Source organism: Sturnira hondurensis, unplaced genomic scaffold (genome assembly GCF_014824575.4).
Source record: "Sturnira hondurensis isolate 20B ecotype Veracruz unplaced genomic scaffold, ASM1482457v3 Scaffold0015596, whole genome shotgun sequence".
NCBI lineage: Eukaryota > Metazoa > Chordata > Mammalia > Chiroptera > Phyllostomidae > Sturnira > Sturnira hondurensis.
Window position 1 is genome coordinate 17,132,549 of NW_028088227.1, and position 23,585 is coordinate 17,156,133.

Genomic DNA, 23,585 nt, shown 5'->3' on the forward strand with positions numbered 1-23,585 from the left:
TTAAATTATGTTGTGGGTGAGGGGATGTGTAAGAAGGTAAAAGGTGGTACAAATGGTGATGGAAGGAGACTTGACTTGGGTGTTAAAGACACAGGACAGTGTACAGATGATGTGTTATACAATTGTATACCTGAAACTTATATAACTTTATTAACCAGTGTCACCCCAGTAAATAAAAAAATAAAGCATATCCATGGTTAAAAAAGAAAAAAATCTAGATTCATATGCTTTATTTTTCAATACAAGGCCTGTCCGGGAAAAAGTCCAGCCATTGTTAATATAACAAGAACAATTTGTGCCACATCGATATAATCTGGCAGCCAAGGAGAGTGGACTGGAATGCACATGTGTGGACAATGACGACTTCACTGTACTAGTCCGTGGGGGTGGTAGATGCTGTGAGTGAGCATGTGTGGCTATGGCATTCAAAATAATTGAGTGAGCAGGGCAATAAATCGGCACCAGATTCTGTGTTAAGCTGGAACATGCCTCCGTGGAAACTATTTGAATGGTTCAGAAGGCCACAGCTATGTGCAACTGGTGATTGGCGGCTTCATCACGACAATGTACCCACTTGCGCATCACGTCTCGTGCAGACTTTTATGGCAAAACATCAAATCATCCAGGTGACGCAGCTCTAGATTTGGTACATTGTGAGTTCTGCCTTTTCCCAGAACTAAAATCACCTTTGAAATAGAAGCAGTTTCAGACCATGGATGAGATTCAGGAAAATATGTCAGGGTGAACAGTGGAGATTGGGAGGACTGTGTGATGTCCCAAGGTGCCTACTTTGAAGGGGATTGAGGCATCATTGTCCTATGTTCACTGTTTCTTACATCTTTTATCTNTGTACCCACTTGTGCATCACGTCTCGTGCAGACTTTTATGGCAAAACATCAAATCATCCAGGTGACGCAGCTCTAGATTTGGCACATTGTGAGTTCTGCCTTTTCCCAGAACTAAAATCACCTTTGAAATAGAAGCAGTTTCAGACCATGGATGAGATTCAGGAAAATATGTCAGGGTGAACAGTGGAGCTTGGGAGGACTGTGTGATGTCCCAAGGTGCCTACTTTGAAGGGGATTGAGGCATCATTGTCCTATGTTCACTGTTTCTTACATCTTTTATCTTCTTCAAGAAATGTTTCTATTTTTCGTATTACAGGGCGGGATACCTTCTGGACAGTCCTCATATTTAGACCTTTTCCTAGTAAGTGGAGTGACTACCTACCCGGTTTCTACTTTGCAATGTTTATTTAGTTAACATGTTTTCTTTTCTTTTTCTTCATCTTGTAGTATCTTTCGAAGATGGTTTGGCTGCCTTGGAGATTTGGAGATCTGATGCCACGATGAGGACTCACACACGGGGGGCTCCCAGTGTGTTTTTCATATCTTTATTCTGCTTTGTGTCAGCCTACGTCAGTGACGAGAACCCAGACGTCATGATTCCCTTCACCAATGCCAACTACGACAACCACCCAATGCTGTACTTTTCCAGGGCGGAGGTGGCGGAGCTGCAGCTCAGGGCTACCAGCTCGCACGCACACATCGCTGCCCGGCTCACGGAAGCCGTGCATACCATGCTGTCCAGCCCCTTGGAGTTCCTGCCTCCCTGGGATCCCAAGGACTATAGCGCCCGCTGGAATGAAATCTACGGCAACAACTTGGGCGCCTTGGCGATGTTCTGCGTGCTGTATCCTGAGAACATCGAAGCCCGAGACATGGCCAAAGACTACATGGAGAGGATGGCAGCTCAGCCTAGTTGGTAGATTTTTGTCTTTTTCTTCTTACTGTGTGAATTTTGCAATTTAAAGAAACAAATTTATACTCAGATGAAATCTCAGGAAGTTGGAGTTTCACATATGTACGCGCGCGTGCGTGTGCGTGTGTGTGTGTGTGTGTGAGTGAGAGAATGTGAGTGAAGGGAAGAGTTGTGATTTTTTGTTACCAGTGTCTTCTCAAAGGTCCACAGTTTCAAAAGATCTAGTAACTTCCATGTTTAAAGTTAGAAAGAAAATATTTAGATACAACCTAACCAAAGAAAAAATAATTTGTTGAGTTGAGTAAACAGTACCATTTTGATTATTGAGATTTTTTTTCGTGTTGTTTAAAAAGTATCAATGTATGTGTATATTACTGTCATCTGCCTTTAGGTTCTGATTGACCCTACCCCCAAGTGGTCAAAACCTTTATTCAGCAAAAAATTTCAGACACTTAAAAATGTTTTGCGGGATAACATTTATTTTTATGATAATTAGGAGCTAAAAGTAAATGTGATGGGATTAACTTGTAGTTTATAAACAAGATCCTGTTCAGTTACCAGCAAATTATACAAACCTGTAGGAAAACCAGTGTTGTAGGATGATTGGGTGAGGAATTCTTATTTGTAATAATTTACATTTAGAAATTCAGATTTGAAGATGAACTTTCTCTTTGTTTTTGATTAGTTCACTATATTTACAACTGATGTGCCTACTTGCTTCCAAAAAGATATGGATAAATAGATTAATTTAGAGATTCAGTGGGTATTCTTACTTAAACATGTTTTAATGCATATGCATGGTTCAGTTGCACTAAAAATTTACAAACAATATGAAATATCCTTTTAAAGTTACATAGACTGCTACTTGTGATAGGGCTGGAGAAAGCTTATTGTTAAATGCTTAGGAGAGTCAGTGAGTGTGTTTAATGCTGTAATGAGTTACATCTCCCATGAGTTGAATCTTACATTTCATAGGGGTGAGGGATAGTAGTTTGAAGGCTTCCTGAGTTTCTCTTATGGGATAAAGGCACTTAATTCTTCCTAAATTTCTGCCAATATAGTAAAGACTGTTGTTTGCCTATAGTTTGAAAATTTTTCTGGAATTTCTTACTGAAAAAGATTATGGAAAAATTTGCATAAAATCTATATCAGAGCTGATTTAAAATACATATTAAGTATATATAACCATTTTAAAGATTTTATAATATTTGAGATTGAAAAGGACCTTTTTAAAAATTTTGTTTCATTGCTGAGCCTTGTATGCAATAGTTTCTGACTTTGGCACTAAATCACTGATCTTATTCTGCTGATGCCAACAAAGAAAATAAAAAATGTATGAAAATTTATGTGATGTTTACACTATAAGATTATATTATCATGTTATAATTACTTGACATTGTGTAGTTAATTAACATTACTAGACATTGTATAGTTAATTAAAAATCACAAGCAGATTTATTTAGGGAAAAAACCCTTTTTGGCCCTGGCTTGGTAGCTCAGTTGATTCAAGAGTTGTTCCCATACACCAAGGTTGTGGGTTTGATCCCAGGTCAGGGAACATACAAGAGTCAACCAATGAGTGTGTAAACAAGTAGAACAACAAATTGATATTTCTTTTTCTCTCAAATCCATAAATTAGAAATAAACTAGAAAACACCTTTGTTATTTTAAAACAAGGGTACCTTTTCTTTTAAAGCCCCTTCCCCCCATATTTTTTAGATACCTAGTGAAATTTGACAGATTAAGATACTGGTGAAATGTTCCAGAGAGATAATTACTGTAAAAAACCATCTATTTGACCTCATAAAAGAGTAGATGACGATGAAGTAGCATTTTTTCAGTGGAGTTTTTTTAGCACAAGTATAATAACATTTAGAGAATTGCACAACTAGTGCACTTTTGTTTGCTATAGTATTAAACATTCAGGCATATAAATATCAGCTCGAATAAAAGCTGTTATTAGAGAGGATTACACTCTTATCACAAAGGAGAATAAATGACTTCCAATAAGAATGACAATTTTTACATAGACTTTTCAGGCTTATATTTGCTGGTTGTTGGAAACGTGTAGAAATTTACTAGAGGACTAGTACTTTGTTCATGTTAGTATTGATAAAAATAGGTATAACTCTATGCCATTATCCAATAATCTAAAAACCAATCTGAACAGTTGACTTCTTGTGCTTGCCCTCCGGAGAGCTGAAGGCTAGAAATTGAAAATTTATCTTTTCATCTAGTTTCCAGCTCCAGAAGGGATCCAAGCATAAAAATTTGAGCTACTGGAACATTTTGTCTTGGCAAGTACTGTTACTAGGCTGTGCTTTTTAATGATTTTATGGAAATTTTAACTTTCTAAAAGCTACCACACCTAATCCCCAGACTCTTAGATTTTCATTTGAATTTGTAGTTGAACATAATCACTTTTTGACAACTTAAAACACTGTTCAGTGTTTTCATAGTTTCACTATCTCCGTTTAAACCCACTAAACCATGCATTCCCACTCTGCACAGGGAAGTATAGTATATTGCAGGAGTGGCCATTGTCTCAGGATAGTTCATTTGTATTTGGTTTCAGAGGGGGAAAAAAGACTAGCTCTTACTTATAAAAGATCAATAATTAATATTTGGGGGCAAAAAACCTTTTTACAGTGGCTTCATCGGACTGAAAAAAATTGCCATTTCCCTGAAGAACACTTCCACTCTTTAGGAAACCAATAACCACATTGTGTTCGTTGACTTAATCAACAAACACTTACTGAGTATCTCTTGTGTCATGCACTGGTCCTGGGGCCCGGGGATTCAGTGAAGAAAGAGGACTATGACTTTATAATTTGCACCTGAGGTAAGGGGTACAAATGTCGGGCATTAGAAACTGAAGCTGGGGGGCTACATTCTCTTCTCAGAAATGAGTACGCCAGTGATGTACTTAAAGGTCTGTGTCCCGCCGCACTCCAATGCAGCAGAAAGTGTCAGTGCAGGAGTCCAGCCACCGGGAGGCAGACCCCAGCTCCCTGGTCTGCAGCTGTGTCTGAGTCTCAGCAGTCTGACATATAAAGAGACAGTAGCAGCAGTGTCTACTGCATAGGGTTGTAAGGATTAAGTGAGATAATGGGAAGTACTTAACACAGTTTTCATCACATAGTAAGCCTCCAATAAATAAGAATATCACAGTAATAGTTATTGTTACTCTTATTTACTTAGCCCTAGGCCCTATTCGGTTTGTAATTTGGTGTATGTGGGCTTTAAGGAAATAGTATTTGGGATTTATTTGAAGAGTTTACTTGTTTTTGTTTAGATTGCTCTCAAAAATCATAAAATTTTCCTTTGGGTTTTGTTTCATTAAAACTTTCAGCGATGGTCCCCTGGGCCTTTCTTTGTGCATCTAAGAATCTGATGGTGACACCAGTGAAGAAGGCTTAGGGCAAAGTCACGACAACGTGTCTCTCGTCTGCTATTAGAAAGACCCACATCTGAGATAAGCATGAATACAGATTTATTAATGTGGTTCATTTCATTTGAGTATTTTGTAAATGAAAATCTGAAAGATCACATCTGTAGATTTACTTACTGATGATGAAATCTTGGGCCATTGTAAAAGTTAAATGGAAAATGTTCTCCAATTCTGCTGATCTTGTCATGAGCCCATCTGACATAATGTGCTGCAAGTGGAAAGGAAATCTGACAGACATAATGATGTGGTGGAGATTTGTCACCACAGAGAGAGGAGACCATGCCGAGTCTGCCTTTGCAGAGATACCCACATCCTGTTGCAGAAGCTTTCTCTCCTTCGTTCTCCCTTCTGCAATGCTCATCGCCTTCATAACAAGAAAAGTACCGTATTTTGCCACAAAGAATGCACATTTTTTGGCCCAAATTTTTGAGGGAAAATAAGTATGCATATGATACATGGGTAGTACCTGAAATACTTTATATCTGCTCCTGTGTTTTGTGATTATTTGTTACATAAAATTTCCTGGACCATTATATGTTCAAAAATAAGTGCTAAAATTATTTTATAGTATAAAAAAACAAGTATCTAAATATAAATAAATAAAGAATCGAAAACTTAAAACAAGATTTTTTTCCCTGAAAGTTTGGGCCAACAATATGGGTGCACATTATACATGGCAATTTGGTAATTTAAGCTTGCACTTAACTTAGTTCTAAAAATCAAATTTTGAAAGATATTTTAACATATATATGTAATGGCAAATTATTTTTTGCCCAGTGAATAATGTCTTTGACATTGAACTAAGCCTTTTCCCCCATAGACCTCGTCTTCTGAATGAGATTCGGATTGCATTTGACTCTGTGTTAGGTGAAAGTGTGGCTAGAATTTATTGTGCTACCATTTTAAGTCTGCTTAATGAGCAGAGGTCATAAATGTAGGGCTAGTAACAATGGAAAGTGCATCTTATTGCACTTAAAATGAATTCATTTTTTATACAATATCACCTAGTCACTAGAACAAGTTCTGTGTATGCCAGTCGGCACGTGGGGGTATTCTCATTTATAAATGGTTGCTTTGTGCATTCGGTTCTGGCATAGTTAAGAAAAAGAGCACAATTGAACTCTAAATAACTAAACATCTTTCATTATTTTTTCCTCAAGTGTTTAATAAAGTAGCAAAATAATAAAAGCAGCTCTTTTAAAAAAAAGATTTGATTTATTTATTTTCAGAGAGAGGGGAAGGGAGGGAGAAAAGGGGAGAGAAATATCAGTGTGTGGTTGCCTCTCAAGCGCCCCCCACCTGGGACCTGGTCTGCAACCCACACATTTGCCCTGACTGGGAACCGGACTGGCAACCCTTTGGTCACAGGCCGGTGCTCAATTCACTGAGCCACACCAACCAGGGCATGAAAGCAGTTCTTAGTAGAGATTTAAAGCGACGTCCATAAAGTCAGTTTCTATGATGAGTTTTTGGAGTCAGCACATACTATTCTACTCTCCTAATTTTTTTAACATTTATGTATGTGTGCATGTATGTATTTATACTTTGGGTCTTTCCTTCAGAAGATTGCGGAAGCATAAAGTATAAGATCACATTGGAAGTAGCTGAGAAAGAAAAGAGAGGAGAAAAAGATGAGGGGCATCAGCTAGACCAGGAATGAGATAGTTGCTGAAATGTATCTACGCACCGTGAGTGGGCCACAGGTAGGCTCTGCGTTTTTTAGCCGCAGAGAAAGGAGGCTCAGTTACTTTTCAGTATACAGTGCCTTGGGATTAAAAACAGATGAGCTACTCTGTAGAAATACTATTTTGGACCTAAAGATCAGACAGCAATTCCTCCTGGGGTTTTCATGAAGAACTTGCACTGTAGCCTCAGGTTCATCCTTGTGTGACATGAGTTGTGCAGTGCTGTTGTCTTTACACAGACTAGGCCAAGGGGCAGGACCATGTGCGTTCTGCTTACGCGTGCATCCCCAACATCAGGTGTGTTTCTCCCGAATGCATGAGTGAATGCTCTAACATCCCTGGATGGAGGATCTCCAAAGTAGAGTTCCATAAAATGAGGTGGCGTAGAAGAGCATATGGTTAAGCCGCAGGCCCCTATTTCCCCCCAAGTCTAGCCTAATCCTTCAGTAGAATTTTGTATATGTAGAAAAATGAAGTGACTGCATATGTATCAGGGAGCCTTCCTGTACATTGTGTATCTCAGCCTAGTTCTCGATAGATATAGTGAGGTTGACATTACAGTCCTTACAAGTTCTTACAGTAATTAATCTACAGCTGAAAGCAAATAAAAAACTCACTCCAACAATTATTGGAAAGCCCTAGAGATCCTGAATCACTAAAGAAAAGAGCAGTTAGGTTAACCATATCTTACTTAATGATATGAAGAAATGAATGCATTTAAAAGAGATTGAAGATAGGATTGTAACAGCAAGGATTTGTTGTCCGAGCTCTAATTGACAGTGTACAGACATCTGGTATGCACTTCCAGTCCACAGGCTTGGGGACTTCTGTGTAAGACTGCCAACCACGGGGAACAGGCCTTGCATAGTGCGCCTTGCGCTTGCCTCTTGGCTGCCACTTTATTAGCCAGGTCACTTAACTTCTTTAAACCTCAGTTTCTTTGTGTATAAAATGTGGGTGATTCTTCCCATATATCAGTAAGATTGTGCCAAGGATTAAATAAGATAATGCATGTAAAGCTCTGAGTGTTATGTGCCTGGCATATAGTTTCAATAAAAACTTTACTGTAATTACAATGAAATACATATGCACATGTAGCTTTATTTTTAAGCTTCTCAATATACAGCACTTTACCTACCTGGTCCCTCTGGAGTTGTGTATTTGAGAAGTATTCATTGTGAATCATTCTTTCCCAGCTTCTCTATGGCATTTTTGCTCACTTATCATCAGAAAATAAATCACAGAGGAAAAGAATTACTTCACTCTTGCATTAGAGCCAGTCAGCTAAGGAAATCAGAACTGGTGAGGGAAACAAAGGAAGTTGAACTTTGAACATAGAAGTAATTATATTTTTATTTGCAACAGACTGCATATTAAGTCCTTACCTGTGAACTACAAGTGTCTGGAGAGTGACATCTGAGGATGTATTTGCAAAATAAAATAAAATAATAAACAAAGGAAAAGAGAAAGAAGAGCCCCTGGCACATTGAGATGAACCCATCAGTTTCATTTCTGCACATTCCAAAATGATGACTGTGTCTGTCTTGCTCAGCCCTGCTGGGCTCCAAATGCAGTTCCCCACAACGGTTTTTGTGGGCTCTTTACTTTGGTAATCTGCACGCTAAGGCTGGGAATCAAAGTGGGGGAGGAGGTGCCCTGGCCCCCAACATGAGGAGCTACAGCATCACAAATCAGTGTTTCCTCCACTGTTTTTCCTCCTTTACCTTAGAGTAGTAAAAACAGGAGGCTGAACCCAGAATGCACCTGGAGTCCAGTGGACTCGTGGAAACAAAAGCTGGGCTCTCAGAAAACCCAGCCCCCAGTTCCTCTGGTTTGTTCTCAGTCATGTTTTCCTTTCCTTTTACTCTTCCTCCTCTCTCTTTCTGCCTCTCTTTTCTTCTGTTCCTTTCGTTCTGTGATTTGAAGACAGTTATCCCCTCTTATTCTGCTTGAGATCCTTGGAAATAAAATGCTAAAACTGATGACTTGAAGGTTTTTAATGATGATCGGATTCTTTAAAAGTTATAGAAACACATGTTTTAGGAACCTGGTCACTGGGATTTCTTTTGTTTGAAAAGCAGGTTCTTGCCAGCATCATTCCAAGTGAAGACATGGGGCAAGGGTCGAGGTCAGGTGACCTGTGGCAGTGGGAAGCATGGGAAGAGTTGCTAAGGGAGAGGTGAAGTCAGCTGTGCTCACTAACTGAGCATCTCGATGTGATTGTTCAATACGTACGTATCAGGCAAATTGTGCTCCATCCGGTTCAAATGCAAGTGAGGATAAAGTAGTTTTAATAAGGCTTCTTTCTAATTGAAGATACCGAACAAAAGTGGTAATAATACACAATTGAATAGAAATCCAAAGTTAATTTCCTTTGTGGGGTCTGTTTGTTATTTGACTCTAAGATTCAGGATTGGTCTAAACTTGCTGAGGACCTTTAACACGTCTCTATGATGAGTGACTCTCTGTCCCCTCCCTCCTGCCCTTTCATTGTTGTGTGCTGCCTTTTAAAATGCAAGGAGGGCTTTCAGAGTCGCCTGAGGGAGCTGTGCCTAAGGCCAGCGGAGTTTTCCCCCTTTTGCAGGGGTTCTAAATCAGCACCCCACATATGCAAAGACATGGATATATTAAGTTCAACATAATCTTTAAATTTGACTCTTAAACTTTTCTTATTAAAAACTTGCCAGTGATGTTGTTTATTTAAATTTTGTGCATTCTTTGCCCCATGTATTGAGGGAAAATGTTGGTTGGCAAGTGCTACATGTATGAGGTCTGTCCAAAAAAAGTCAAGCCATTGTTAATATAACGAGAATGGTTTGAGTCATGCAGATGTAACGTAGCAGCCAAGGAAAGTGGACTGGAATGCACATGCATGAACAGTGGCAGCTTCATTGCACTAGTCAGTGTGGGCAATAGAGCCATTGAGTGAGCATGTGTACTGTGTGGCCGTTGCATTCAAAATGACTAGTGAGAAGAGCAATGAATCTACATCAAATTTTGTGTTAAGCTTGAACATTCCTCCATGGAAATTATTCCAATGATTCAGAAGGCTTTCAGGGACAATGCGATGAGTGCAGCGCAAAAGAAGTGTGGGACAAATGCTTCAAAGATGCTCAAGAATAAGCTGAAGGTGATTCACATTCTGGAAGGAGGCCTGCAGCAAGCAGACCACCTGAGAATGTTGAACGTGTACAGGCTGCAGTCAACAAAGATCAGCGACAGTAGGAGAACTAGAAGCTGATCTGGGGATTCCCAAAACTACTGTATCTGAGAATTTGACACAGGAACTTGGCATGAAATGTGTTGTGGCAAAATTCATTCCATACCTCTGCTACCAGGGCAGAAGGAACATGTTGCTGCAGTTGCTAATGATTTGATTCAAACCACTACCAATGAACCAGATTTTCTCAAGAAGGTTGTAACCAGAGATGAATGGTTGGTCTATGGCTATGACACAAACAAAGGCCCAGTTGTGCTAATTGAAGTTCGCCTGATTCTCCACACCCAAAGTTGCAACAATATCAAACCATGTTAACTGTGTTTTTTAATTGGGAAGGTGTTTATCATAAGTACACTCCTCCAGGCCAAACAATTAATAAGGAGTACTACCTCAGTGTTCTTCATCGGTCAAGAGATGCAAAACGGCAAAAATGGCCACAGCTATGGGCAACTGGTGATTGGCAGCTTCATCATGACTATGTGCCTAGGTATCATGTCTCATGCAGATTTTTTTTAAGATTTTATTTATTTATCTTTAGAGAGGAAAGGAAGGAGAGAGAGAGAGAGAGAAATATCAGTGTATGGTTGCCTCACTTGTGTCCCCCGCCGGGAACTGGTCTGCAGCCCAGGCATGTGCCCTGACTGGGAATTGAACCGCGATTGTGTGGTTCAAAGGCCCGTGCTCAATCCACTGAGCTACACCAGCCAGGGCCTTATGCAGAATTTTTTAGTGAAACATCAAATCACCCAGATGACTCAGCCCTCCTATAGCACAGATTTGGTGTCCTGTGACTTCTGGCTTTTCCCAAAACTAAAATCACCCTTGGAAGGGAAGAGTTTTCAGACCATCAATGAGATTTGAGAAAATGCAATAGGGCAGCTGATGGTGATTGGGAGAACTGTGTGAGGTCCCAGGGTACCTACTTTGAAGGGGACTGAGGTGTCGTTGTCCTATGTACAATGTTTGTTTATTTTAAAGATTTTATTTATTTATTTTTAGAGAGAGGGGTAAGCAGGGAAAAAGAGAGGGAGAAAAACATCAATGTGTGGTTGCCTCTCACACACCCCGAACTGGGGACCTGGCCCGCAACCGAGACATGCACCTTGACTAGGAATCGAACCAGCAACCCTCTGGTTTGCAGGCTGGCACTCAGTCCACTGAGCCACACTAGCCAGGGCTGTATGATGTTTATTTTATCTTCTTCAATAAATGTCTATTTTTCATATTGCATTGCTGGATACTTTCTGGGCAGACCTTGTATATCTGTATTCTACTTTAACAATGCTTTATAATTATTTTTAAAAAGTTGATTTTCTCTGTGAAGTGAAATAACTATTCACTTTTTATACCACTTAAGAATAGGGTCTTACTCAGAGAAAGACCAATACCATATGATTTCACTTACATGTAGAATCTAAAGAACAGAATAAACAAGGAAACATAACTAAAACAGACTCATAGACACAGAGAACAAAGTGACTGTTGCCAGAGGGGAGGGGGTTAAAGCCCAGCACCGGGAGCATAGTCAACAATAGTGTGATAACTATATGTGGTGCTGGGTGGGCACTTGGAACATCGGGGCGTCACTTGGCAACGGATATGACTGTCTAACCACTGTTATACACCTGAAACTAACACAAAATAATATTGATTGCAAAGTTAATTGAAAAATAAAATTCAAACAATAGGATCTTGCTGATATTAAGTTCTTACTAATGCTATATAGACATAAGTGCTAGAGAGTAATGATGACAGGTGTGTGCTCATGGAGTCTCATAAAGCCGGGTAGTTCGTTTTACCTTAGTTATCTTCACAGTTGCTTTTTTACCTCTTCATTTCCTTCTGCCGTATCCATTAAGGAAATGTGGTTTAGCCACAGTTAACACAGCTTCTCATCCATCTTTCCTGTTCATTTCCAGTGTCAACATGCTGGCATAGGACAGCAGGCGGAGACACGGTCAGGGGCCAGATCACTGCCAATCCCGTGTAAGCCTGTGGTTTAGAAGCTTTGTGTGTGGAATGCCTTGGAGGTGAGAAATCAGGAGGAAGGGAACTCAGTAGTAGTAATATTAGTCTAGGAGGGAGATGAAAACCACAATTAAGACAATATGGTGGCGAGAAGATGGGATGAATTTTAAGATGTTGAGGACAGAGTATCTACATAGAGATTGATCGGATAAGGGACAGTTCTTCTGAAGAACTTTGATTCCTTCACCAGAATCATCTCAGTAGTCTTAAAAAGACAGCTACCAGGGCCCTGCCCAGGCACAGTAAGTGATTTCTTGGAGTAGATCAAAGAATCTGCCCTTTTAACAAGTCCCCCATGTGATCCTGAGGCACACTGAGATTTAAATGATAAAGGAAAGGGAGGCGTAAAGAATGGTACTTGGTTTTTGTCTTGGGTGAATGACAGCTCAGAGATGCTGAAGATAAGATAGAAGAGAAGGTGGGTTTTGTGGGAGAGAAAAGATAATTCCATTTTCTACATGCCTTTTTGAGTCATTCTTCCTCATCTTTATTCTCCCCGTTTCTCCTCCCTCCCATTTATTTTGTTCTTGTTCTTGCTACTTTGCAAATATATTTGGTTAGTTGTTGTTTGTGTTCTTATGGCACATGGATACGTCCTTCAAGAAAAAGTATCTTCAGGTGGTAAAAAAAAGTTATCCTGTCATTGCCGTCACTGTAAAACATGCCTCCATCCAGAGCTTACAGATTTTTCGAGTCTCTTTTTTCTAGAACTTGGTGATTTTAGTGTTTCGGGCTTTTCACTGACAGGCATTGATGTACATCTCCCCAGTGGTCCACTGGCACCAGGTGCAGTGACATTTGCAACTCTGCCTGGGTCTGGTAGCGATACATTTACAGACCGGTCCTGAACTGGCCTTTCTGCTTCAGGGAGCCCAGACTTATCCGTCCCTTCTCCTCCTCCTTCCCCTCCAACCCTACTCAAACTTCAGGATGCAGTTAACTTCTCCTTCCTCCATAACACTTTCTCTAATGTCCGCCCCTCTCAAATCCCATGGTTACCATCTTTCATGTGACTCCCTGGTTTGCAAATGTTAACTGGGTTACTTTTCTTGTTCTCTCATCAGAAGTATATGTCTTTAAGATGGCAGCCTCAAAGAAACTTCTTTCTAGAAACCCCCTGAAGTCTAACTTCTACTCATACTTTTGCCAGTGTGATTGAGATATATCAAGGAACTCATGCAAAACTCTTAGAGGATGCTTCTCCTGTACTCTGATTCTTGGTTTATTTGTTTTCCTCTTCCACTAACCTAAGCTTATTGAAGGTAGCACAATTATCATGTTTTGCTGTCGAGTCCTAAGAGCCAGATATGTTATATGGTCCTCAAAGGCTCTAGTAAGACATAGTTAATGAGTGAATAAGTGATCTTATTTTGATTGAGAGTCTAAGCTTACCAAGAACAGAAGTCCTGGATCTGTTTACAACTTTAAGTCTGGTTTGGTGCCTTGTACACTGTGGGTGCTAGCTGTCTGGTCTCATATCCACTCTGAAGACCTGCCAGTTGTCTGTCTGTAGTCACAAAGGCATTGCACCTTTGGCCTACTTGGAGGCCTGTAGGAGGTATGTCAGGACTTGTCATCTGGGTGCCTAGTTTATCAGAGTCTTGGATTAGTTGCAAGGAGCACTTTGAAGTGCTCCTCCTGCACTTGGTATTTTCTCCTCCCTACTCCTTGAATTTTGTCATCCAGCATCTAAACATATATGTGATATTCATGAATGTTTCCTATTAGATAAACTAAATAATTTTTTTTCAGTGCAGAGCCACCTATCTCAATCTTTGAAATGAGTGGTAGTGACGTTAGGTGGTGAAAGGTGGTGCTTTATTGGAGTTAAGGACAAGAACTGTGGAGCCAGACCATCTGTCTTTTGATCCCATTCAAGAGCTGTGTGACTTAGACCACGTCACCTGACTTCTCCATGGCTCACTTTCTTCACCGTAAATTGGTGGTAAATACAATACTTACCTCATAGTGTTGTGTAGAGGATCAGATGAGTTAATGAGAGCAGTACCTTGCATAACATGTCAGCTTTAACTATTACGTTGTTCATATTTTGTGTTCTTATAAATTAATGCCAACAAAGGCAATTTTAATTTATAATTAATGTATGCATATATCCATTTTATGTAAGTTTATTGTGTACTTATTCTGTTGTAGGCATTGTGCTAGGTATTGGGGGCACAAAAAGCTTGAGGACAAGTTAAACATCTTGCCTTCATTTGTTGACCTCTGGAGGATATAGACTAATAGACAGAGTGAATGCAGATGTTAATGTTGTGAGGAAGGAAGGTACAGTGTGTGATGGGAAGACTCCAAGTTGGAGCATCGGGGAAGGCATTGCTACTGGGCCCTGAAGGACGTAAAACAATCGGTTAAGGGAAAGGGGAAGAGGGCACATTTGAATGTTCCAGGCAGAAGTGACTGATGTTCAGAGAGCAGAACTATCCCATAGCTAGTACTCCAGTGCCCACGAGGTGATGTAGCTCCAATTTCTTTTACCAGGAAGCGAGGAGGCTGCCAAGGAGAGTTCCTGGAAATTGGACAGAATAGAGACGGGAGCAGATAGAGATAAGTGGAGTAAAGACTCAGGGCTGGAATGAAGACCTAAGTTTGTACCATGTTATAGCATGTGTTGTACATGTACCATATATGGTATAACATGTTATACTGGTGAGGAGAGAGAACAGGCTACTCCATAATCAGGGAGTGAGGCAGCGTGACCCTTTTTAGAGAAACTTGACAGACAACTTATCTAGGTAGTAGGAGAAAGAAATAGAAATTGGCTCAAAAATTCACAAACACTAATTGAGGGTATGCTAGGTGTCCATGACCCAGGGGATGCATAAACCAGGTGAGGAGAAAAGGCAGCGACAATTAAAGTTATCAGAGCACAAAGTGAGTCCATATTACCCAAAATGGTTTAAGGCAAAGTGGGATTAAAAGCCAAGTGAGTGAAAGTCTCCATATTATATGATTCCATTTATATGAAATGTTCTGAATAAGGAGATCTTTGAAGACAGAATGTGGGTTAGCGGCAGCCTAGGGCCCAGCAGAGTAGGCATGGGAGCCTAGAAGGGTTATGAACAAAGGGTGTTGGGTTTCTTTCCAAGGTGATGAGTGTATCCTCAAGTGACTGTGGCGATGGTCATACGTATCTGTGGATGTACTGAAAACAATCAAATCACACATTGTGAATGGTTGTGTTGTTGTGTGGTATGTAAATCATATCTCAGTAAAGCCATTATATGAAAAATGTTAAAAAATAAAGAGAAAGCAGAGACCTTTTGAGGAACTGAAAATTTAATGTGGGAAGGAAACAAGCAAGCTTTGGATGGAGAACCAGATGCTGCAAGTCTTGCCCACCCTGTGAAGGAACTTGAACTTTTCCTTATAAGCACTATGAGGCCAGTGCAGGGTTTTCACAGGGCAGCGACACGATCCAATTTGTGTGTGACAGGATATTTTTCTAACCTTTTCATTGCAAAATGAAATAGAACACCATACAGACGTGTGTAGCTTAATAAAGCAACTAACGCCCAGTGCCCTGGTAACCACAGCACAGGTTAAAAAAGAGAACTTGCCAGTCACCCAGAGAAACCCCTTTGTGGGCCCCATTCCGATCATAGTTCCCTCTGTCCCCACAAAGGCCACCCTGACTTCTATACTTATCACACCCCTGGGTTTCTTTATAGTTCATTCAAGGGTGTATCCCTAGGCATATGTTTAGTTTTGCTCATTTAAAAAAATTGTCTTTTGAAAGTCATTTTTATCAGCAGTTTTTCCTCCATCCTTTTACTTTTGTTGCAATTATCTATAGAAGGACCCAGGGCTCTTCAAAGATCTGCGCCACATCCCACAGCCTGGATGCTGTTGACTGTACATCAAGGTGTAGCTCTGAGTCACTCCCCTCGGGGTATTTCCTGCGGACTGACTGTCGGATGCTATGGCTTGCTCCAGCTCAGTTTGATCACTTTGACGTCAGCATGGGTGGTGGCTGTGCTCCCATTAGGGGACAGAAAATGGCTGCTGGTTTCTCCATGTGACAGATTTGTGCTTTAGGAAGGAAGAATCTCTGACCACCTGGGGAGAGTGATTGCAGAGGTCAAACCAGGAAGACCAGTTAGTCCTTTTGTGTTTATCCAGACGAAAGCCTGGAACGGGGACTCTCAGAATGGAAAGAAATAATGGTTTTGAGAAAGAATTAAGAGTTAGCATGTATGAGACTTGACCATTGTATTTGATGACAAAGAGGACAGTGAAATACCTTTATGGGATGCTGAGAGGATGATGGGGTCTTTCAGTGAGATTGTAAAACTTGGAGCTGTCGAGGAAGGCTAATAAAGTGTTTGGTTTTGGAGATACTGAGTTCGAAGTGCCTATGGACGGAAGAGGAGAGATCAAGTTCACATTTCTCAAGCATTATTTTTAACCACTTCCTGTTTGCCGGTAGTGTATTGTGACTTAAAAAAATGTTGCCAACAAAAAAAATTGAAATGTGCTTTCAAGTACAACAAACATAGTTTCTGTCAGTGATAAAAAAGGTAGAAAGAAAATTCAAAAAAGGTGAGGTTTAATTCAAATGGGGCTCCCATGATACATGAGTGAATAATGGCCAGAAGCATGAGAAGAGAAAGCAAGGTGCTACAGAGCATTCTAGCCAAATGGGTGTCCTCAAATCATTTTCTGGAAGTGAAATGGAAATGAAACACCGGGTGGTGGCTCTTTAAGAGGAAAGCATCAGCTTGAGTGAATTGTGCTGCTTTTTTTCTGAAGTTAGAAAAAAAATTCTTGATGAAACAGATAGTGATTTGGGTTTGTCACAATTTAGTGAACAATTTTTAGTTCATTTCTGTGATTTCTTTACAGTGAATTCACTGTGACAAAAAATCTGGGAAAGGAAGAGATAAGAAGAAATTCCCATATATTGCTAAAACTTTATCTTCTTGCCCTAAACTTTTATCCATAATTAGAAAAACCACAAGGACTTTACTATTTTCCCTTCTTCGGAGAGTTTTATGACCTGGGAGATTTTAAAGTATTACTGAAGGCAGTTTGGAATCAAGCCAGTTTAAATCTTTGACTCTTTGCCTTTCTACCATGGCCTGTCACTTGGGGTGGGGTCAACTTTCATCTTCAGTATGACAAATAACTAGAGATCCGAAATTTGGGAAACTGTTTAATGACCATGGCATGTTGAAGACAGCCCGCAAGTTTGACTCATAATTTAATTTAAATTTAATTTTTTCATTCTTTTTTGTGGCAGCCTATGAGATAGCACATCTCCCTTTTTTTTATGATCCACAAAGCACAATCCTAAACTGACTTTTTTCCACTTTATTGCCAAATACTTTTTAAGAAGTACTCCTCGAAACTGTGTTCCCAGGACACGAAATAAACACTATTCATCTTGGGTGCTGTTCATGGGCAATATTTCATTACCCCACTGGAATAGAAATGGCTTCAAAGCCTAGCAGAATTGTTTTGGGGGTGAGAGATGTTTTATTGATTTTTTTAAAAAATTTATTTATTCATTTTTAGAGGTAGGGGAAGAGAAAGAGAGAAATATTAATGTGTGGTTTGCCTCTCACATGCCCTGTACTGGGGACCTGGCCCGCAACCCAGGCTTGCGCCCTGACTGGGAATTGAACTGGCAACCCTTTGGTTCACAGCCCGAGCTCAATCCACTGAGCTACACTACCTAGGGCGAGAGACGTTTCATTGTTGTTTTCCCACACACTGATGAATTATTCTTGTGCTCCTGCATTGGCTGCCTATTATTTGGTGTTTCATATCTGCCTTCGTCAGACAACACCTTCTGCCCTCTACTTGGAGCAGTTGGCACTTCTCTGGTGTCTGGGTTTCTTCCTGATGATCTCACGGTGGGACGTTCCCTCAGTGCTGGCCCCAGACCTTCTGCTCTGGGAAAGTGCTCTGGGAAGCCCAAGACTCAGTCCAGCTCCACATAGGAAACTGGGTCCAGGTCCTCTGCCTGCTGGAGGCACCTGAGGGACTGCTAGTTTGGTGGCACCTTTACCTTCTAAGACGGTGGTTTTCAAACCTTTTTTCACTGTGACTCACAATAAGAATTAAAGTTGACCTCACAGCCCAACGTATATACATCACTTGAACTCTATATGTGTAAATAGTAAAAGTTGCACAAATCAGCCCTTGCATTTAAACCATGCTTTGTAGTCTATTTTCTATTCTATTCCATTTCATTAAATTACACTAAAAATATGCTTGTCATAACCCATTATGTTTATTTCACAATCTGTTAATAGCTTGTAATTTATATTTTGGAAACTGCCTAACATTCTGATAAACATGATTTGTTTTCAGAGAATCCCTTCTTAATATACCCCTGATCTTGACTGTCTCCAGAGAGGAGACCTCTTCAGTCTTTGAGGTGGCCACTTTATTCCATATTTTTAGTGTTTACAGAGTACTTGTTCCTAAAATATACTAGGAAGCATCTTTTTTTCATTAGGAAACAGTGCAGTCTGTGATTGATGACTCCATTTCAGGTTTCCAGGGCTGAGTGGAATAAATTCTTCAGTTTGTTATTTCCTATTGGTGCCCAGAATAAAATAAGCCACAGTTAACTCCCTGTTTTAAAAAGGTAACTTCAACAAAACCTTTAAAAATTATATTGTAAAAGAAAAAAATTGATAAAGCATTAGAAAGTGGGCATCTCGTGTAAATACTACCCTTACCAAGGAGATGATAAGGAAGCATGAAATGTCATTGTATGTAGCTCCTAGCACCTCAAGATCCACCTCATTCTGTTTTTATATTTTCCTACCAAAGGGTGCCAAGATTTACCAATTTGAGTACAGTTTTTGCCATTGAGACAGTTTAATCTCTCACTTTTTAAACTTTATACCACAAGAAATTCTTTGCCCTTTTTCATGTGTTGTTGAAATATTAGGGGACTGCTCTCTGAAATAAGTGGCAGTGTGTGTGCAGGCAGCAGCAGGGAGATGGTGGGTGCATGAAGGCAGTAATGGGGGCCAAGTCCGTAGGTGTGTGTGCTCACGGCCAAGACAGGTGCAACAAAGCACCACAGACCGGGTGGCTTAAAAGAAACCAGTTACTTCTCTCCCGGTGCTGGCGGCTAGGCGTCTGACACCAAGGTGTAGCAGGATTGGGCCTTTCTGGAGGCTCCCAGGAGAAACTGTCCCGTGACAGCCCCGTGCCACTCTCCTAACTTTGGGCGGTCATAGGTGGCCCTGGGTGTTCCTGGGCTTATAGAGTGTCACTCACCTATCTCTCATACAGACCATCCACCACCAACACCTGTGTGCTTTTGCCCCTCCATCTTGCCAATATAGGTAGAGAAATGTTGCAATTTTAACTAGATGAATATTATGTTTGCCTATTTTAACAAGGCAAAAGCTATTGACAACTGAACCATATCATGTACTTAATGGTCACTTTTCAATTTGCACTTCACTTTTCATTTTCTCTAGGATGGTTAGCAGCTTTCTTTCTTTCTAAATTCTGATGCAAGGCCATGCACACAGATTTTAGAGAGAGGGGAAGGGAAGAAGAGAGATGGAGAGAAGCATTGATGTGAGAGACAACGTTCGGTTGTCCTTTGCATGCACCCCAGCTGGGAACCAAACCCTGAACCTAGGCATGTGCCTTGCCCCGGACTCAAATGTTTGACCTTTCAGTTTACTTGACCAATCCACTGAGTCACACCGGCCAGGGCACAGCTTTCTTGTTTTACTAGCTTAGTTTCCTATACATTTATTACTAATACCAACCAGACTCTCAGGTAAATATTCTCAATCCATTCATACAAGACATCATTTTTAAAACATTATTTGTAACAATTTGTCTTAAAGAAGTAAGTGCCAAAGCTGCTTGGCTTGCTGTGATCTACCTCCATACAGCTGCTGACTTGGTCTCCGGTGCTGCCTAGTGTTGGCTCTCCTGGCCATGATCTCACATGTGGTTTTTTTTTTTTTTTTGTCATATGCCCTAATTTTGCTGGAGAAATTCCCCACTAGTTTCCAGAGGAAGTATTGAAGACAAGTACATTTTGCAACCCCAGATGCCTGCATCTATTTTTTCTGCCCTGGTGCTTAAGTGGAAGCTTGTCTGGGTATGGAATTATAGTCTGGACATTGTCTCTTTGAATTTTTGGTGGTACTGTTTTTGTGGTCTTCTGGCTTCTAGTGTGCTTTTGAGATGTGTGATTCCACTCTGATTCTTGATACTTTGAATGAACGCTGATTTTTCTTTCTGAAGCTTTTTCGGGTCTTTTCTATGTCACCTGTGTTATTAATTGTAGGATCATGTGCCTTGATTAAGGATGAGTCTGTTTTCATTCATGTCCTACGAACTTGATGGACTATTTCAGTGTGAAAACTCACGCCCTATAGTTCTAGGAAATTGTCTTGATATAGTTTGATTTTTCCCCATTGTTTTTTTCTTGTTGATTGTTTTGGGGAGGGGCTCTCTTCTTATTCAATTGTTCAACCTTTGGGGACAATTCTTTCATTTTCCTTTCTTTTTTTGTCTTATTTTCCTGGTTTCTTGATATTTCCTCAACTTTCCTTCAGCCTTTCTATTGAATTTGTCTTCCTGCCGTTTTATTTTTCATTTTCAAGAGTTCCTTTTTGTTTTGAAATTTTTTCCTCCCTGCATAGTTTAATTTTATCATTTTGTTAATTTGCTGCATGTATCATTTTGTTCATTTGGACCTCTTCTATTAAGGGATTTCCTTAAATCTCTGGTAGTCATTGAGCGCCTACTCATATATTAGAGTGGGTATTACACGTTTCCCATTGTTGCTATCACCAGTTACCGTGAACCTAGTAACTTAAACAACACAGGTTTAGCTTACATTTCTGTAGTTTAGAGTCTAATGTGGGTCTCTCACTGGACTAAAATTAAGGTGTTAGTAGGATTGCGCTCCTTTTTGGAAGCTCTAGGGCAGAGTTTATTGCCTTGACATTTTATAGCCTCTGGAGGCTGCCTACATTCCTTTGCTCTTGTCTTCCTTCCTCCATCTCCAAAGCTAACAATGTTGCATCTCTGATTTTTCCACTTTGGTTACATTTCCCTTTGACCACAGCTGGGAAAGATTCTTTGCTTTTTAAGTACCCATGTGATTGGATTGGGCTTACCCAGATTGTCTAGGACAAGCCCCCACCACAAGGTCCTTACTCTGATCACCTCTGCAAACTTCCTTTTGCCATGGAAGGCAAGGTATTCATAGATTCTGGGAATTAGAATATAGACATCTTGAGTGGATTGTTATTCTGCCTTCCACAGATTCTAAACAGCTGATTGTTCACTCTGTGAGTGTATTGTGGCGGGTGGCGGAGGAGGTTCAAAGCACCATAAGGTTGACAGCAATTTCGCTAAACCTTCCTTGGGAAACTCTTCTTTTTTAAAAAATTTAATTCTTGTTCAAGTACAGTTTTCTTGATGTCGAAATCTTTTGATCTTTATTCTCAGTTCTAGAGTAGTTACTTTTCCTTGATGTATCATGTTGTATTTGAAATAGATGGCATGTTTTTAATGTTGCATCTTATAAAATTTACATTGATGTTTAGAAGATAAATGCATAAAAATACACAGAATTATAACTGATCAGTTATTGTCAGAGCCAACATTTATAAATTGTCATTTTTTTCTGAACTTTTTAATTTGAAAAATTTCAAATGCATAGAAATTAAATATTATGCAGTTGATGTTACTTATATTCTCAACATCTGGATTCAGTTATTATTTGTATTTTCAGAGAACCAGCTTTGCCTTTGTTGATTTTTCTCTTATTACTTGTCTGTTTTGTATTTCATATATTTTTGTCTAATCTGTATTATTCATTTTGTACTATTAACTCTAGATTTAATTTGCTTTTCCTGCTGAAAGCTCAGACCATTAATGTTATGCCTTTTTATTTTGTGATGTAAGGCTTGTAGCACCGTAAGTTTCCTCTAAGGACTGTGTTAGCTGTGTCCCACAAATTCAGACAGGTTGTGTTTCCATTGTCATTTGCGATGATTTACAATTGTGCGTACGACTTCTTCTTTGACCCGTGAGTTATTTAGAGTTGCTTTTATATAACTATATGATATATTAGTAAGCTCTTAAGCTCATAGTAGTGGATAGAAGTTTACCAAAATTCTTGTTTGCACTTGAAAGCTCAAAATTTGTCGTTGGCAACCAAAACTTTTAGTTTTCATTGACCTGAAAAGCTTCCTTGTTCATTGTTTTTAAAGCGTCATTTTAAATACCCAAGTCCAGATAACTATAGTTTATTAGTTATTTATTGGCCATTTTCTCATGTAAAAATGGTGTTTCATGAAAAAAAAAGCAGCCAGTTCAGCTCCCAACTCAATGCACAGTTTCTCTTCCTGTGACCGTTACTGCATGTGGGTATCCATTATGCTTTTAATGTATTTTCCATTTCATCATACAGATCTGAAGAAATACACTCAAAGAGTTGGGATTTGATAAAATTAATCACTGTACCACTTTCTCAAGAATAGTCTTAAGGGAAACTGTTTTTGTTGTTGTTGTTTTAGTTTAGAGTGCATGGCAGTAGTGAAGAACTATACAAGGATTACTAGAGCACTTCCCTGCCCCTGCCTGCAGTTTTCCTACGGTGCCAGCATTTTTAGCCACTTGTGTTTTGCTCCATCGGTGCATATGTCAACATACAACATCTTTATATTATTAGGAAAAGCTTTTTACTTGGGGATCCCCTAAAAGAAAGAGGCTTGGAGACCCCAGGGGTCCATGGACCTTACTTAAGAACATCTCTCTAAGGAGAGAAAAGTAGAGCTCATAAAAAAGAAGAATACACGAAAGGTTTCCCTAACTCGCCTCCTCTTATCTGACTTGCCAGTGACATTAACCTCCAGTCCTCATGGGAGGGAGCGGCAACTCTCACAGGGTGCTGGGAGGGGCCAGGCTGGCTGACCGTTCTCTGCTGTGTCCATTCATTTCTGCTCCCACCAGTAGAGTTACCTGCTTAGCAAATGGCAGTTGTATTTCTTCTCAAACCAGTTGATGCTGGTTTCACTAATACTTGTAATTACACAATTGTAATACTATTATGTAAATAGAGTAAGTGTGTTTAAAAATAAAAAGAATTAATGTTTGAAAAACCACCCTCAATGCTTTGGAATGACTTACTATAAAACACTGCTGTCATCATTTAGTGTGGATGAGATTTGTAAAAGTTTAGGGGAAAACTCATAAAAATCTGGGAGGATTCTACAGTCTTTTAAACGTATCATTAATTTCTCCCTTTATTACAGAGAAAACAAAGCTAGAAATAGTGATGATGTGTTTCTTGCAGGAAGGAACCATGGGACTCCAGTCTGTAGATAACCAACTATATTCAAAGAAAGACATTTAGCTCACCTTCAAAATAATGGTGAATCTGTGTACATGTAGGTATTTTAAGCCAAAATAAAAT

The 23,585-nt window shown here is 39.8% G+C and overlaps 1 protein-coding gene across 5 annotated transcripts in view; it reads left to right on the forward strand.

The window, feature by feature from the left end:
* The window catches only part of DSE (dermatan sulfate epimerase), a 63,583-nt gene that overhangs the window by 22,529 nt on the left and 17,469 nt on the right, over positions 1-23,585 (forward strand). For 4 of the 5 annotated variants that reach the window (XM_037065092.1, XM_037065091.1, XM_037065089.1 and 1 more), the window contains exon 2: positions 1,296-1,764. In XM_037065092.1, coding sequence (XP_036920987.1) covers positions 1,349-1,764 — 416 coding nt within the window. In that variant the 5' untranslated portion in view covers positions 1,296-1,348. Of the gene's footprint in view, positions 1-1,295; positions 1,765-23,585 lie in introns of those variants that run through there. The other variant, XM_037065093.1, reaches the window with a different exon arrangement.